The sequence below is a fragment of the Aplysia californica genome, unplaced genomic scaffold (assembly GCF_000002075.1).
Source record: "Aplysia californica isolate F4 #8 unplaced genomic scaffold, AplCal3.0 scaffold00507, whole genome shotgun sequence".
In the NCBI taxonomy this organism is placed as follows: domain Eukaryota; kingdom Metazoa; phylum Mollusca; class Gastropoda; order Aplysiida; family Aplysiidae; genus Aplysia; species Aplysia californica.
Genome location: NW_004797777.1, coordinates 446764 through 463985, shown reverse-complemented (window position 1 = coordinate 463985; position 17222 = coordinate 446764). Strand labels below are relative to the sequence as shown.

Here is a 17222-nt window from a genome sequence, read left to right as displayed (position 1 = left end):
GTTTATAGGTGAATTTGACAGCGACAATGTTTCAAAATTAGAAAGGGAAGCAGTGATTATTTGATTATATAGACGCTTCGCCCCTGTTCGTCATCTGAAGTGACTCTTTTTGTCAAGAACCACGATTCCTCAACCGCCAGCGTTCCCACAGCAAAGGTTTCTTGTTTGAAACAACAGTTTGACGCATTTTGCCTGCACTAATACTTTCAGTTCTCGTCTTTGCTGACAACACAAGAAGACCAAAACAGGAAGTTTTATACATTACTTATTCATTTTAAACATCACCTGGCTTATTTTATTAATTATTTATTTACTGACAGGGTGTTTTCTTCGGCACCCTGTTTTTTTTACTGGTGCGGGGTTGGGGTAACTTCGACCGACGTTCTAGAGAGTGTAATGTTTGTGTTTGTTTGTGTATGTGTGTGTGTGTGCATGTCTCTCTCTCTCTCTGTCTCTCTCTCTGTCTCTCTCTCTGTCTCTCTCTCTGTCTCTCTCTCTGTCTCTCTCTCTGTCTCTCTCTCTCTGTCTCTCCATTTCCGTCTCTCTCTCTCCATTTCTGTCTCTCTGCGTGCATGCGCGCTTGTGTGTATTAGAGTATGTGTGCTTGTGTGTGTATGCGGTGTGTGTGCATGTGTGTGTGTGTGTTTGCGTGTGTGTGTGTAGTGTGTGTGTTGTTAGAAACAAGGGTTGAATTAGATGGTACATAATATATATTATAAACACAAAAAAGAAAGTGACAGTGACTTGACAAAAACATTGATCTTTTCTTGTCTTCTTTACTCTTAATAAATGGCAATATGCAGTAATAAATCAAACTGAACAGGTCCTTGTCTGACTCTAGAAAGCCGTACAGGAAGTACACGCAGGAACACCTGACAAAAGCTGTCGAAGCCATCAAAAAAGGCCTCAGCTATGGAAAGCCTCCAAGGAGTTTAAAGTCCTGAAGGCTACATTGAATTGATCGACCACGTAGCTGGTCGGTCAAGTGTGACAAGACCACCTGGGCACGCCCTGAGCATCCGGAGGGAGATTGAGGAAAAGATGGGGAAGAAAAGTTTGGATGCAAGCTCGAGAGGGTTTTTGTTTACAAAGAGGACAGTCCTTGTGTTGAAACTCAAGATGTGATCGTCGACGAGGATCAATTCATGGAAGTCCCCTTTGCTCCAGACTCCGACTTTGAGTGGTTTGTGGATGCCACTAGAGGAGACACTCATTTGGGCACACTTTGCTCAGCGACAGTAACGGCTCAACACCCAGATTATCACAGGGCCTCATCGATAATGTCTCGCGACGAGAGCGAGAGGGCCTTTGATGTAGCGATTCCCAACGGTGAGGATACCGTCACGATCGAGCTCCCGCCTGGTTTTGGAGACACCATCTCTGACATATATATGATACAGGTTGATCCTCCAGAACACTGTGTCATCCCCATGGAGCTGCCTACCTATGACGACCCGCCCCCATGACACATCATCTTTTAACTTCACACCTCATATTAAAGGCAATGTCTTGATTAATTTAACGAATCTGTCTGAAAATTTCAGATAAGACAGTGCTTTCATTTTACAGCTAGGGAAACATGTGGGACGCAAAGTTCTTAATCTTAAATTTTCAAGCAATGCTCGAGGCAGGCATTTCCGAGTCTGATGATAGGGTGGCTGAGGACCCGGCTTTGGGGAAGCTGTTTACTCCCCCCCCCCCCTCAAGTAGCAACGCTGAAGAGACCTTCGAGCAGAGCTGTCACCAGCCACAGGTTCGAGGAAATGTACATGATAGGGTTTTGCAAAGTGTTTGCTTTTGATATTAAGTGTAGCCTGTTAATATAATATCTTCTGTGTGTTGAGCCATGAGCTGCTTCCCTGTAGGCTAGGCCAAGCATTTTCCTGTGAATGGTCAATGGGTGGGGTCTTTCTGGGAGTGTATCTGCGCCAGTGTGTTTTACACATTAGGCTTGGCTTTGGGCTTATTTGCACGCCACGTTTAGTCTGGGTGATGTCCTTGCGTGTGAGTGGCAAACTGCGACCAAAACACAAGGGTACCACCCATAGACTAGGCTACAAAACGGTGTAGGCTTGCCTAGATGGACTCTCGGACTCTTGTTCGAAATTGCACCAAGGTGGTCGAAATTGGCCCAACTGCCGGTCGAATTTGAACCTACCCCTGTCGAAGTTGAACCAAGTGAGGTATAATCACAAAAAAAGGTCAAGTATCGAATACTAGGGACCCTTGCATTAAAACGGAACCTGACAAAGGATCGAGAAACACCGTTTTATAATTTAATTCCCACTAGGGCATACTGGTATTGCTGAGCACTGAGAGGAGCCGAGTGAAGTCGACTACTATTCGCCGATTGTAAAAATCGGTCGAAGTTGCCCCAACCTACCCTATCGTACTCCAAGTCTAAGACGGGGTGCCCATAACGGATGGGGGAGGAGTACCGAAACGAGCGACCACTATGAAACAAAGTCGGATAGAGGATTAAGGTTTGGGGTGGGAGTCCGGTAGGGTTAGGGGTAGGAGGGTGAGATTCTAGGGTAAGGCAAGGTCTCTTCTTGGCGATTGTTAAGAGTTAAGATTCCCGCGTATAGTTCTGATGTGCATTTTTCAGGGTTAGGGTCAGGGTTAGGGTTATGGTTAAAGTTATGGACCAAAGCGAAACATGTCTGAGGCTATGAAAAACTGGTAACCTGTCATTTTGTCGAACGGTCATCTCGTCACTCCCCATGTGTGACAAAATGACTTAGATATCAAAATTGTTATGCTAGTAGAGTTTTGGAGGATCAGCCCAAAGCTTTTTTTTAAGTTATATAAATTATTAATGTAAATAAAATCTTCGTCCAAACAGTTCCATAGTTGAACAGTAGTATTAAGCAAAAATAATATCTGGCAAAAGTAGGCTTTTTTAAAAGTAAGGGTCTAGATAGAATCTAGCTTTTAGCAAAATTGCAGTACCGTACATTTCTATTAGCTAATTTATTTTTAACAGTGTCTAACTAATATGATCTTGCCAACCACACCTTTCAAAATAGTAATACCTAGAAACTTTGTTGTTTTCTACTAAATGACCGTTTCCATTCAACCTTGTGAATTTGGGGTGTGACGAGATGACTGTGACGTCTTGACGGCACCGGTGTGACAAAATGACTGGTATTCGAAAAACGCTCATCGGAATTAAACGCGGGAATCTTAACCATCGCCCTCTTCTTTATTGTATTTGTTGGGGTGGTTGCTCGTTACGGAAGTCCTTCCACTAATGGGATCTGCGGATCGGGCCGATCGCCTCACTCGGCCGCCTCAAAAACAAACGTGTTTGTCTTCAGCCCCATCCGCCCGTAATGGGCACCCCGTTGCCCGGTGGTATCGAATAAAGGGGGGGGGGGGGATATTGGTGAACAAGTGGTCCAAAATGAATAAACAGGGGGGAGGGGGCACATTCAACCTAATACCCCTGTACTAGTAGGAACCAGTCTGTTTTGTTTCTAATTCACTTCAGTGAATAAAAGAACAAGAGATCATGAAATTTTAGTGATTTTAGTGGGTTCTAAGTTACTGTAGCAAGTACTGTGACAACTTTTCCCTTTTAGGAACAAACCAGTTTCATTATAAAATATAAACCAATGTACAAAAGTTTTATAAATGCACCAAACTGAGGTAGCCAGCCCGGTACCGGTACAAGTACTGAGGGTAATTTGCCATTTTACTCACAAAAAAGGGTTTCATTCAGATATATTTAATTAAATTCTAGATATAATGTTTCACATGATCGTCGGTCGTGGCAAGCCGGAAAATAATAAATTGGTGGTGTGGAATAAGGAGGGAGGGGGAGGAGAGGGGTGTAAAACAAAACCTGAAAATTATTAAGCGGGGGGGGGGGGGGGGCTTATATTATATAACCCCTGAGAGTAGAGTTCTTGTAACTCTTTTTTAAAAATTAAGTTATTTCCCCCGTCTATCATGTTTTGTTCTTTTTATCTGTGGAGTGAAATGGCGTCCTCCTAGTAATTTATTTTTAATGGCTGGGGTGTTGCACTGGCAATCAAAAGATTGTGAGTTCTACTGTTATTCTCTGATCTCACTGGTAAGTTGTGGATGGATGCTTGGCTGTTGACAAAGCTGAAATTTGTTGTAAAAAATAATTATAGTATTGAGGCTATGAAGTCTTTGCAGCTCTGCTTCATAGCCAATGAGCAATTAAGTCCAAAAAGAAGGTAAAAAAAAATCCAACCAGTCAAGGGAGTTAAGTTACGTCAGTTACGAATTTGGAGAGAAGTCGTGACCAGTCATGTCTTGTCACTTTGTTTAGAGTTGTAACTTTACCTTTGCCTTAGCCTTTGATTGACTTCAGACCTAGGTAGACTTGTGATGAAGGAATACAGGTGGTGTTGGTGCCTTTTCTGATTTGCTGAGACTAGTGGCTTTGACATAGAAGTAGCGAAGTGTACAACATGTTTTGTTATAAAGAATTAACCTATGTAGTATCTTGTGAAGAAACAAGTCATTGAGATGAATTTCCAATTATTTCATCTCTCTCCATGATGACATTTTTGAAAGCTGTCTCTATTCCATTTTTGCCCTTTTTCAGAAACTATGCCACACAAGACCCAGAGGACAAAGTTAAGCCACCACTGCGTCCATACCGCTATGGTCTGGATAAACTGGTCAAATTTGTCACAACCTCAGGGGACAAGCTGGAGAAGAGAATCCCAAGTGTCTTTCAAGTGTACAGAACTTTCAGCTCAGGTATACATACTACTCTATTAGATCAGCTGGAGTTTGTACTCACTTGCAAGCAATGTTTAAATTGCCCTACTGCATCTCTTTTATGAAGTAAAATCCTTTTTTTTAAGAAATAAATTGTAATCATGTCTCCCCTTAGGTGGGAGGCTCACATAACTTCTCAAAAACTTCCTCCTTGTCAGGCTGAATAATTCCATTTGATCATTCAAGTCCTAAATAATTCATTATTGGACCCTGTAGTGGCTGGCAAGCCCATATCACTGTCAATCATTCACATTTATTTCCCTTTGTTTCTCGTCACCGTACTCTGTCACCGGGCTGAAGGGTGGCTAACATATGTGGGAGGGCGAGGAGGAGGATGTGACCAACCATGGCAAAGTTTTACCTCCTGTTGTCTTTTTATGGTCTTTTCAGGCATCAAGTCATTTGTGGCTGACACAAAGGACTACCACAGAGTGTCTCTGAGTCTTTGGCGGGGAGAGAGCTTACAGCAGTTTTCTCGGAGAGATCTGGAGCTCTACCGCCAGGTTTGTTGTGTTTCATGTCAGTGTAGCCACTACTAAGGAACACAATCATTCTCAACATCATGCCTGTGTCGCAGACCATTCCCCCCCCAAGCTCGCCATTGGATTCAGTGGTTGCCGTCTTGCTATGAGTGCCAAAAACACTGAATTGAATAAGATAATGGTATCAGAATCAGAGGCTGGCTCTGTGCCTGAATTCTCTCCAGGTATCAACACAAAAAAAATTCAGGGAGGTGTTTGAAAAAAGAAATAGCCTTGGAACTGTGTCAATGTAATTTAACTCCTTCCTCTATTGCCTCTTTCTCCAAACTGTACAAACTTGTAACACAGCTTATATCAGTCAAGGGGAAGTCCTTTGTGAGAATTAGAAAACAATTTAGGTATAGGTTACAAGGGAGTTCAGGTAAGACAAATTTGAAGTTTCTGAAGTGAAGGGTTGGGGATAAGTGATTTTTTTTTCCTTCTTGGAAGTGCGATCAATTAGAGCTTGCCAGAAATCTATCTGTTGTGTCTGCCTGTCTGTTTCAAATGGTTAGAAGGCAATTAAGGAAGTCCTGTTTGGTCACTGTCCCTCTGTTGCTTCTGTCTGTCTTGTATTTTGTCAGCTGTAGATGACCTGTACCATAATAGTATCAACTTGCTTCATGTTGATTTAAGTTCTCAAATATGTCGTATTGCTATGGGATACATCACTCCATGAAAACGTAACTAATTTGTATTTGTTGAATCATTTCATGCATATGTCATACCCCCCCCCCCCCCCCCCCCCCCTCAACTTCCCAGTTTTCTGCTGATCTGCCACTGGTTGGCCTCATGATGGTGATTGCCTTTGCTCCTGGTGGAGCTTTTGTCTTCCCTCTAGCGTGAGTATCTCAAGCCACTTTCTTGTTTTATTGGGGTTTTTTGCCACTTGATAAAGTACAGATGCCTCCATGGCAGACATGTGTCAAGTAAAATGCATGTTACTTGGTATTTGATTGCAAGGGCTCTCAGTTTTGCTTAGTCCTGTGTGTCCTGCTCATCTTAGAACAAAAAGTATATTTTATGCTTGATATCTGTTTAACTCTTTGACAGACTTGTAAATGTATCCCATATGGCGGCTAAAACCCATGATTTAATTTGTTGATTTCTCTGTTTTGAATTTAATAAAGAAATTGACATCTCTTGAAAGCTCACCATTTTAGTTATGAGGTCATATTATGGATGGGAAGCTCGGGTTCTATAACCAAAAATAAAGCGAGGTGTGTTGTTTTTCTTGCACATATCGCGCGAGACTGAGCCAAAACGTCGACTCGGAATGTTTGTTCAGTCTCAGTTCTTTGCACTTGATTTCATATGGCCTGTTCTACCTGAGTGTTGTCTGAGGATAAATGTATTTCTCGTGCTGTTTATGTATGGTTTGATGGGTAGCCTGAGCTTCATTACCAATGAAAGAAAATGAGGTGTGTTGTCTTTCTCACACATTGTCAAGTGACAAAGCCAACACAAAGAATGAGAGCACTTGTTCATTCCTAGTACTTACAAGTTGTCTACAATATCATGCCTGTTCAATGCCGGTCTTGTCAATGGATAAATGTCTCTCTTCATTTCTTTTTCTACTGCTATTAGATTTACTGATCTGTCTCTTATAATAAGCGAACAAGCATTGATTAAAGATTGTGACCTGTGATGTCATGCACACGGTAGAATTTTCCTTAGCATGTTGGGTGCATATATATGGTTAGCAATTGAGGGGTTAAAATTGTTGTTGATGCCTCAAAGTGTAATGAGAAAGTTAACAATGTTCAGTGTTTGTTAATGAGGGGTACAAAACTGGTGGTGGTGATGGGATTGTCAGTTTGAATTGCTCTGTATTTATAAGTATTGCAATGGGTGAGGTATGAATGTTGATTAAGCTTCGGATATAGATGGTGACAAAGTTTTTATTTAAAATGAGCTATGCTTATGAATGCAGATGGGTATGGTAGAAAAGTCAACATGTTTTACAGGTAGAATTCTAAGGCCCAAGGTAGAGTTATGTGAGGACTGTTGGAGGAGACTCAAACCTAGACTTCAACTTTGGCCATTCCTCAGCTACGTGTTTCCTCGTTTCCTGTTGTCTCATCACTTCTGGACAGCCGACCAGCGTGTTCAATTCCGGAGGATCAAGATGGGCAAGAAGCTGCGACATTACGACAACGTGCTGGACTTCCTGCACCTCCTGAGCCGGCACATCGAGAGCGACGGGCGGGAGCGCAACATGAAACAGCTGATCCGAAAGGTGAACCTTCAGCATGGGTCCTTGGTGTTTCTTTAGATAAACATCTTTTAAGTGAAGAAGTATGTATGATTGTCTACCTCACCCTGTGTTTAGTGTAGCCCAGCTGTGAGGTGGAGTATTTTCAGTGCTCTCCCCTGGATTTGATTCTATTTGATGTGGTGCCAGACTGGCGTTGTTTGAATTCCCGCAAGTACAGACTTTATCTCTTGCCACTTGCAGGTTCATTCTATGACAGATGTTTGGAACATGACTGGTGCTCCCCAAAATGTTCTTATTGTCCCGCTTTGTTATTCATGGTCATGAGATTTGCGCGTTTTCTGTTACCTGTTAGTATGAGTAGTTACTTAGCCCAAAATTTTGAAAACTTCTTTTCTTGGTGTTTTTAATGTGTGGTATCGGTTGAATGTGCTCAAGAAATATTTGGCTGAAGTCGTAATTCTAAATGTTGAAAACATCCTGAAAAAAAGCCCAACAACATAATGCTGGTACAGTTGTTCTGCAATCTGTAATCTGTCCTGGGCAACAACGTCATTGCACACCGGACAGGTCCATAAGTGCTCAGTTCCCCCCTGCATCAAAGCCCGCAAGGTATCCATACTGATTGTTCTGGTGGCTGTCTGATTATGGCGACGTCTTTCCTTTCCAGATAATCGTTCCTTTCTTCCTTCTCCCCTCTCTATCCCCATTTCCCGCGTCCTAATGATTGTGTGGTATTCTGCTGTCTCCCTGTTTTCTTCATCCCACAACTTTTTCTCCAGGGTCTTCAACACATCTCCTTTGTCAAATTTCACCTTACCATCAACCACGGCACTGCCTGCCAGCCTATCAGCCTCCTCATTGCCTTTCACTCCAGAGTGCCCAGGACAGAATATCCACGTGATGGCTCTAAGTGATGAGTGTTGTGTGGGGTTCATCCTTTCACTTCGAAGAAGCCCTTTCTCAACCCTTCGCAAGATGCTCTGGGAGTACGGGTACAGTTGTTGAATGAAGGAAACCCTTTTTTTTACTCTCGTATAAATTTTTGCTTTCAGGGCTTAGTACATTTTAACAGCTTGCCAAGATGTATTGTTTAAGTCACCGATTGTTTGACCTGACCCTTCTCACTCACATAGCTGGACATGTCAGTGACCTTGACCCCTACGGAGATCTTGTCTCAACTGCCTTTGTTTGAAGGGAAGCCATACAGGATGGATTCTCTCTCTATACGGCACATGGTGAGTTTCAGTGGTGAGATTCTGTGATGAGTTTCTGTGGTATTGTGTACGTGGTGAGTTTCTGTGGTATTGTGTACGTGGTGAGTCTCTGTGGTGAGTTTCTGTAGTGAGTTTCTGTCTGTGGTATTGTAGTGAGTCTCTGTTGCAAGTTTCTGTGGTATTGTGTACGTGGTGAGTCACTGTGGTGTTGCAATATGGTGAGTCTCCGGTGAGTTTCCATGAAATATTGTATACGCCGTGAGTCCCGTGGTGTTGTGTATACGATGAGTCTCTGATGAGTCTCCATGGTATTGTGTACACAGTGAGTCCTTGGTGAGTCTCCATGGTATTGTGTACACAGTGAGTCCTTGGTGAGTCTCCTTGGTATTGTGTACACAGTGAGTCCTTGGTGAGTTTCCATGGTATTGTGTACACAGTGAGTCCTTGGTGAGTCTCCATGGTATTGTGTACACAGTGAGTCCTTGGTGAGTCTCCATGGTATTGTGTACACAGTGAGTTTCTGTGGTGATTTTCTGTGGTTTTGAACACTCGATTAGCTTTTGGTGAGTTTCCATGGTATTGCTCACGATAGTCTTTATGTCGATAGAGGCGTGAAATTTTTGCAATTTTTTTTTTCTTCCTAACTCCTTATTTATTTCTCAGCCCTGTGATTCACGACCCTTGCACTAGTCATTGCTATTGAATTTTGTGTAGCATGTGTTCCAGAAAAGTGGGTTGTTGGCGGGTGCCCTGGTGTAGTTTGCTCCTTCTTTCCATTCAAACATCTGTCGTTGTTGTCTCTCCTCCTTCTGTTCTGTGTTTTTTACTCTCTTGTAACACCTTTAATCTTCAGCACTTATATGACCTTATTGTGTTGCAAGTACCGTAAGACTCTTATGTAAAACAGTAAAACAAAAATACCAGAAAAGTTTTTTAGCACATTGTACAACTTGTTGTGCCGTATTTTTCCAGCGTCACTTGAGCAAGGCGAACGGGATGTCATTGCGGAGGAGGAAATTGGTGAAAGATGGGCTTATGCTGCACTACATGGACAAAGCCATGATTAGAGAGGGCATCGAAGATCTACCAGATGAGGAGCTGGACCAGGTGAGGCTGCATTTGTTGGAGCTGAATCGCCGGGGTCAAGGCTCATGAGAGAGAAATGGTCACTTTTAAGGACAACCGGGCTAACCCAGATATCGGAGGTTTCCAGAAATCTTGATCTACACCAAAAATGGGCATTGCCCTACCTACAAGGCTAAAGTTGAAGGGTTAGGTGACTGTTCTCAGATTTTCCTTTGAAAGATAATTATCTCTTGTATAAAGAACTTCTTTTGTTAACTTTGTTTTTGTGAAAACTGGGAGGAGATGATGAGGGGCTTCAGATTTTGCTCATGTGGTTAGTTGCAAGTGTGAAGGGACAACACGATGTATAGAACTGAATACCAATTTCAGGGGTTGAGGAATCACAAAATGAAACAAAAATTCTCAGTGAAAAGGGTAAGCATGTTTGTCTCTCTCTGCCCTTCAATGTGCTTGTGTTTGTGCCTGTACTCTCCAGGCGTGTGCGTGGAGGGGTTTGAACCCAGATGGCCTGAAGAGGAAAGAGAAACTGAGCTACCTGAAGGACTGGATACACATCAGTTCTCATGTCCACGGTGGGTCACTTGTGTATGTGTTTGTTTGTTTGAGTATACACATCTGTATGTGTCTGAGTATCTGTGTGTGTCTTTGTATATTTATGTTAATGTGCACGGTATATGTGATGCATCATGGTGAAATCAGGGGCTTTTTAAAAATATGTTATGACGCAGTGGAATCACGTGCTGATCAATTTTTGGGCACATAGAGTTATTGTTATAATCTTAAAGCCTGTTCATTTGTCTTGTTTTCGTGAATAAAATGCTCATCTTCTTTGAATATAAGTCGAGATATTTTCAATTGAAGGGGGTGGGGGTCTCTGGTGTCAGAGGTAAAATTAGCTAAAGTTTAGTGACTTCCAAAGCTTGAGTGTCCTTGAAAACTGCGAATTTACATTTGGTTGTTATTAATGGGCGAGAAAGGTGTTGCTTCTTTGTAACATTAAATGCATGTCTTGCTTTGTTGAGTTCGTTGTGGGTGGTTGGCGGGTGCTCTGGTGTGGTTTGCTCCTTCTTTCCTATCAAATGTCAATTGTCCTTATCTGTCCTTCTTTTCTGTGTTTGTTACTCTCTTGTAACATCTCTAATCTTCGGCACTTATATGACCTTATTGTGTTGCAAGTGCCGTAAAACTCTTATGAAAACTAAACTTGCTTTGTTGAGTTTGTTGACGCAACCTAGTGTCTCTCTGTTACTTATTATTATTCATGTTGTTGTTTTGACAGAACCCAGTATATCCTTATTACTTCACTTACCGGTGCTGCTTGGCTACTGCCACCCAACCAACCGAGAGCTGATGGGACCGATGTCAGCGAGACAGAAGGAAAGAATTTGAGACTGTCTTCCAGTGTGACCGATATTTTGGGTGATATGCTATTCCACGATAACTAGCGGAACAGAAATAATACCTCATTTGTCCCGTCAGTCACCGAAACCAAACATGTCTCAGAATTTGCATAAAGTACTTTTTTTTTCAAATGACTGCATTTGATATGATTCTTTAGAAGTTTTTCAAATGTTCTGATCATTTAAAGTTGAAATAAATTAATTGGTACAGTGTTATCATTGTAAGAAAATATAGTCCAAATCATGCCAAATGTCCCGTCAGTTACTGTGGAGTAGCCCTGATATAATAGTTACACATGAGTGTTGGTATTATTGTTTTTTGATGTTGCATTTAGTGCACATGTAGTTTTTGCTCTAGCTGTTAGCTTTTTAGGCTGGATAGAGAGAGGATCTTTTTGTTGTTTCTGTGATTATTTTTACTGTGAAGGAATGAGAGATGGGAAATATGGACGGAAGAACTGTGATTTTTTTTTTGTACTGGGGATAGTGTGAGAGAGGAAAGAAAGATAACGGTCAGTTTCATGTCTTTCACCTACCCGGTGTCAGTCTTTGCTTTTTTTAGCATCACATACTCATTTGATTGTTAATGTGTGTTATTAAAAATGAAATGTTTGAGGGAGGAGTTGGTGGGTGCTCTGGTGTGGTTTGCTCCTTCTGTCCTATCAAACATCTATCATCCTAATCTCCTCTCCTTCTTTTTTTGTGTTTGTTACTCTCTTGTAACACCTCTAATCTTTGGCGCTTGTATTACTTTATTGAGTTGCAAGAGCCGTAAAATTCTTACTAAAACTAAACTAAAGATTGTTTGATGGCTGATTAGATTAGTTGATGACAGGTAGCAAGAGAGACTTGTTCTGATGATTGGCTCCTTGTGTGACTTATTTACTATATGATTAGTGTAGTGTTATGCTATACTTTGTGTGATGCTGATTTAAAGGTGTTTTACTTGTGTATCTATGAGTGAGAGGGTGGGTGGTTTATTTTTTTACTGGTGTGTCTGAGTGAGAGGGTGATTGGTTTAGTGTTTTGCTATGATTTGTATGGTGCTGAATAAAGGTTTTTGCTCGTGTGTCTGTGAGTGAGAGGATGGGTGGCTGAATGTTGCTGCTCTTTTCACATTTGCAAGTGATCACAGGGCGCAAAGAAGAGGAGATTTGTGAGCTGCGGAAGTTGAGCTTGTCACTATAAAGAAATGTGTTTGTGTGTGTGGGAAAGAAAGAAAAGAGTATGTGAGTGATGTGTATGTGTGTGCGTGCACGCGTATTGCTGGAGAAAGATATGGGCAGTACTTATACAAGCATACATGCATTGATATATATACATTTTATTGTTTCACAAAAGCAAGATATGGGAAAATGTGGATATTAATCATGTGAGAGCAAGACTTAATTGCACATGTATTGTAAATAATTTACCTTTTGCATTTCTATGGGCACGGGCAAGTGTACATTGTGAAATGTCTTGCCCAGTCTTCTACCACTGAGGTATTTTTGTAAGCAGTTTTATTTGTAATCTTAAAAGGACAACTGTATCTTTGATGTCTGAACGATGTTTGGTAGGTGACTGCTTTTATTACTTTGTTTGAACTTGCTGGTGATTTTCTAATAAAGATGAAGGAACTTTGATGTGAATGGAACATTTTTGTTTTTGTGTGATTTTGTTGTTGTTGCTGTCTTTTAAATTGTTTTCTCGGGATTAGATGTTGCTAGCTGTGTGTGGAGATACTGTTGTATTGTGTGCTGATCCACAAGTTGGTGGATTCACGAAGGTGGTTGGCGGGTGCTCTTGTGGTTTGCTTCGTCTTTCCTATCAAATATCAATCATCCTTATCTCCCCTCCTTCTTTTTTTGTGTTTGTTACTCTCTTGTAACCCTCTAATCTTCTGTACTTATAAGACCTTATTGTGTTGCGAGTGCCGTAAAAGTCATACGAAAACTAAACAAGTTGGTGGATTCATGTTGTCTGATCGAATAGTTGATTTACTCTGTTGCTCGCAAAAGACATGTCGGTCAGCTGTTTACAATTACTGATCCCCCAACAGGGCAGTACTACTGACTGAAGTTGTCTTTAGGCCATTCCCAACTTGGGAATATTAACATCTTCTTATGCACAGTAGAATTGTAAATGGGCTGATTTATCAATGTCATGCTCATACTGTGCCGGAACACCATAGGGGGAACTGCTGCTTTTTCTTTCCTCCTTACTATCGTCATTTTTTCCTCTACTCCTTCCCACCCTCCCTCACTCTCTCTCTCTCTCTCTCTCTCTCTCTCTCTCTCTCTCTCTCTCTCTCTCTCTCTCTCTTTCTCTGTCTTGAAATATGTTAACTGGGCGTAGAACATTTGAACAGCTAGTCGACAATAAGATTGATTTACAATGTAAGCTTTACCCATTCAGTTTGAGTTGGCCCTGAAAGGCATTGTTGAAGCAGCGAGCCTTCAGTATGGTCTAGTATGTCGTGGGGGAAGGGGGGGGGGTATCTCTTTCTCTTTCTCTACTCTCTCTTTCTCTCTATTCTCTTGCTCTCTCTCTTTCTCTTCTTTCTCCGCCTCTCCCACTTCTAAAAGCTAATTAGATCATTCTCTCTCTCTCTCTCTCTCTCTCTCTCTCTCTCTCTCTCTCTCCTCTCCCTCCCATTCTGTTTCCCTCTATCTCTTCTCTCTGTCTCAACCACTTTGGTATGATAAGTCTTTCTCTCTTTCGCTCTGACAAAATGTACAACAATTTTATTTCTCCCCCCCCCTCTTTATTTATCTCTCTCTCTCTCTCTCTCTCTCTCTCTCTCTCTCTCTCTCTCTCTCTCTCTCTTTCTCCCCTCCCCTTCTCTCTTTCTCTCTTTCCCGTTCTCTCCCTCGGCCGCTTTTTCCTTCTTTTTCTTTCTCTTCCTACCGCCCTCTCTCTTTTTCTTTCCCATTTCTCTTTTTCTCTGTCTCTCTCTCTATGGGTTTTTTTTTCTCTTTTCTCTTTCTTGAGCTCCCTCTTGCACTTTCTCCCACCACCCTTCCTTTATGTGCTTGCGCACTCGCTGTGTGTGTGTGTGTGTGTGTGTGTGTGTGTGTGTGTGTGTGTTTGCGTCACAATGCGTGTGGTACCGTTTGTGTATAGATCTAGACGAATGTGAATGATTTCATAAGCGCGATACTCGCTTGAATGACCTATTTCATTAATCATTGATGTAAAGCGCCTAAAGCCCAATTGGGAAATGGGCGCTATGGTAACAAGGTCGAAGCCCGCCTTTTAATACATTATTACAATGTATCTTGAAAATCTACCCCCATTTCTCTCACTGTTTCTACATGGCTGAGATATCCTTTTTTCTAGGGTTTTTAAAAACAAAAACAAAAAAAAGAACCCAAATAAACCAAACAAAATTTGAAAAAAAAAGCACGAGGCGTTGCGAAACTCTGTGCCCGCTTGAATATCCAGTCAAGCAAAACGCTTGCTTGGGAATTTAAAGAAAAACACTCTGGTGAAATCCTTGGGAATAATAGTGACACATACATTGAATAGAACTACATTATGTCGATGAAACACACTGCTTCGACCTGGAATTGTGCGTGTTTGAACCAAGTGGCTCGTTTGTTATGACGTCAAAACACAGCAGGCCGAGTCGTGACTGACTGAGCTAGATTCTTTTAGTTAAATAGATGTCGCCAGAATCCCTTTACTTTACCTGTTGATGTAGAACAAAGGTGACACACTGGAGGCCCGCAGACCACACCCGACCCGACCAGGCAAACAACTATTATATCCGGCCCAGGAGAGAATTTTAGCGGGTTGTAAGAGGGCGCTCCTAGAAGAAGGTCCTACTTCTATACTGTCTGTCTGTCTGTCTGTCTGTCTGTCTGTCTGTCTGTCTGTCTGTCTGTCTGTCTTTTCCTCAGCACGAATGACCATTAGTGTGTTGATGTGCTTTTCTTTACTCAAACAAGCAAAGCGAATTTTAAGTTCTCCGGTGTCGTCCTTGTTGTTTTGATTGTTGGTGTGGTCGACGAACGTCTATGTTTAGTTGGGGGTTTTTTTGCTATGTTTTGTTGTTGTTGTTGTTGTTGTTGTTGAGTATTTTACTTTGTTCCAAGCCCAGGTTTTGTTAGCCTGTGTAAAAGATTATCTGCTTCAGGAACAAATTTTCTTCACAACGTAAATCTCAGAGGGAATGCAAAACCGTGATGGTGATTGGAACTAACATTCGAGGATGATGGAAATTATAGAGATTTTAACGTTGACATTCATGGCTTTTTCTTCTTGAATTCCAAGTTCCCCAATCTTCAGGAAGTGAGTGGTTGGCGGTTGTTGTAGTGTAATTTGCTCCCTTTATTCTCTAAAACATGTATCCTCCTTATCTGTCCTTCTCCTTTTGTTGTGTTTGTTACACTCTTGCAACACCTTACGGCGTCTATATGACTTAATGGTGTTAATAGCCGTAAAATTCTTACTAAAATAAAAACAAAACCAAACCAATAAAACAAGGATTATCTGCTTCTGGGGCAGTTTTCATTTCTACGCCAGTCTCAGGGTGAAAGCAAATTAATATTGATAGTAGTCGGATGTAAATTACGAGGATGACGGGAACTATAATGTTGAGGATGATGACTTTCCCCCCTTTACTCCAAGGTCCCCGATCTCCAGGAAACGAAAGCAACGGGTACGCCTACATATCTTCCACCCCCCCCCCCCTCTCCCCCAAACCAACCACAACACCATTTGACATCGAAAGATTTTGTCAGTTTGTTAGTGTTTAAGGGCGTGCACTCTGGAGTTTGCACTGTATGCTTCCCGGGTAGACGAGATCTTGAATGTTTCTGAGTACTCTAGGGTGTGCGGGTTAATAAAAGTTGGATGACAATACGTGCTTTATAAATGCAATTCTTCTTCTTCTTCTTTTTCTTCTTCTTCTTCTTCTTCTTTTTCTTCTTCTTCTTCTTCTTCTTCTTCTTCTTCTTCTTCTTCTTCTTCTTCTTTCCCGCCAACGTGTACGCAGTTTTTCACCCTGAGTGGTGAGAGGTGGAACGTGACACGACATACGGGGCCTCTAGTCTGCTGTGTAGAGGTTAGGCGCTTCACTGTTGCACGTTGAAAGTTCGAGCTCGATTCTCGAGTAGGGAGAATTTTTGACGAATATAAGAGTCTTTTTTTTTCCAGGGACGTTGCATCCCTCTCAGCCCGTCTTCTAATTGATGTAAACTGAGTCGATGGAAGCGTTAAAACACCTAAGCTTACATACTTTTTCTAAAAGTATGACATGACACGTCAACACAGCCAGGAAAAATAATCAATAAAACGCATTTTTAGTGGGATGACGTCTTCACACAACATGGCAAGTCACACGTCAAGCCGCTCCATGTTTTCAAGCAGCCACAGTTCATATTGTTGTTTACTCGGTTGTGATTGTCTAATATTAACACGCGTCACGCACTGCTGCCACACTCTTTTGTTGTCTCCCCCCCCCCTTAGAGTTTTGTATGTATCAGCACAAAACAATACATAGATGTGATAGCATATTTCGTCAGTAAAACTAAAACAAACAACAAAACAATAATAACACATTGCTAGACAGACCTTACCCCAACTATACTCTCCCCCCTCCCCCGTTTCATCTACCCCCACTCGCCTTGTCACATTAGCCTTTCACCCAACACACCTCCCACCCAAAGTGCCAAAGCGACGCTCCCCCGCCCCGCCCACCCCAGACCGCCATAGACAACTCTGTATGTAGGTTTCACAGGTCTGTGGACATGAGATTTGACGCACTCTTTCAACCTCCACCTTTCCCCCGTGTGTTTGTGTTCGTGGGAATTAAACTGAGCGCATTCATCCCAGCTTTTTTTTTTTTTTTTTTTTTAACCCAGGGGCTGTATTATGAATACCTCGTCCACAACATTTCAAAATCAGTTTAAGATCTGGCTACAGTTCAGCGAATAGAGGCGTTTGGCTCCCACTGTGACAGATTTCATCTTTATGGTTGCGGAATTTTTCAAGTAAGGTAAGATTTTGGCAAACTTATGTTTCCGAGCCCCCCCCC

The 17222-nt window shown here is 41.9% G+C and overlaps 1 protein-coding gene across 1 annotated transcript; it reads left to right on the top strand.

Annotated features, from left to right (window-relative positions):
* Positions 1–4582: 4582 nt before the first annotated feature.
* LOC101850902 (LETM1 domain-containing protein 1) lies at positions 4583–11630 on the top strand (the record flags this gene model as incomplete). The annotated part of the gene is given in 8 exon segments (XM_005106022.3): positions 4583–4740; positions 5152–5264; positions 6045–6124; positions 7335–7521; positions 8634–8735; positions 9687–9821; positions 10276–10372; positions 11080–11630. Coding segments are annotated over 8 exon segments (982 nt in total), but the record flags the coding sequence as incomplete, so codon positions are not given.
* Between the last annotated feature and the right edge of the window lie 5592 nt (positions 11631–17222).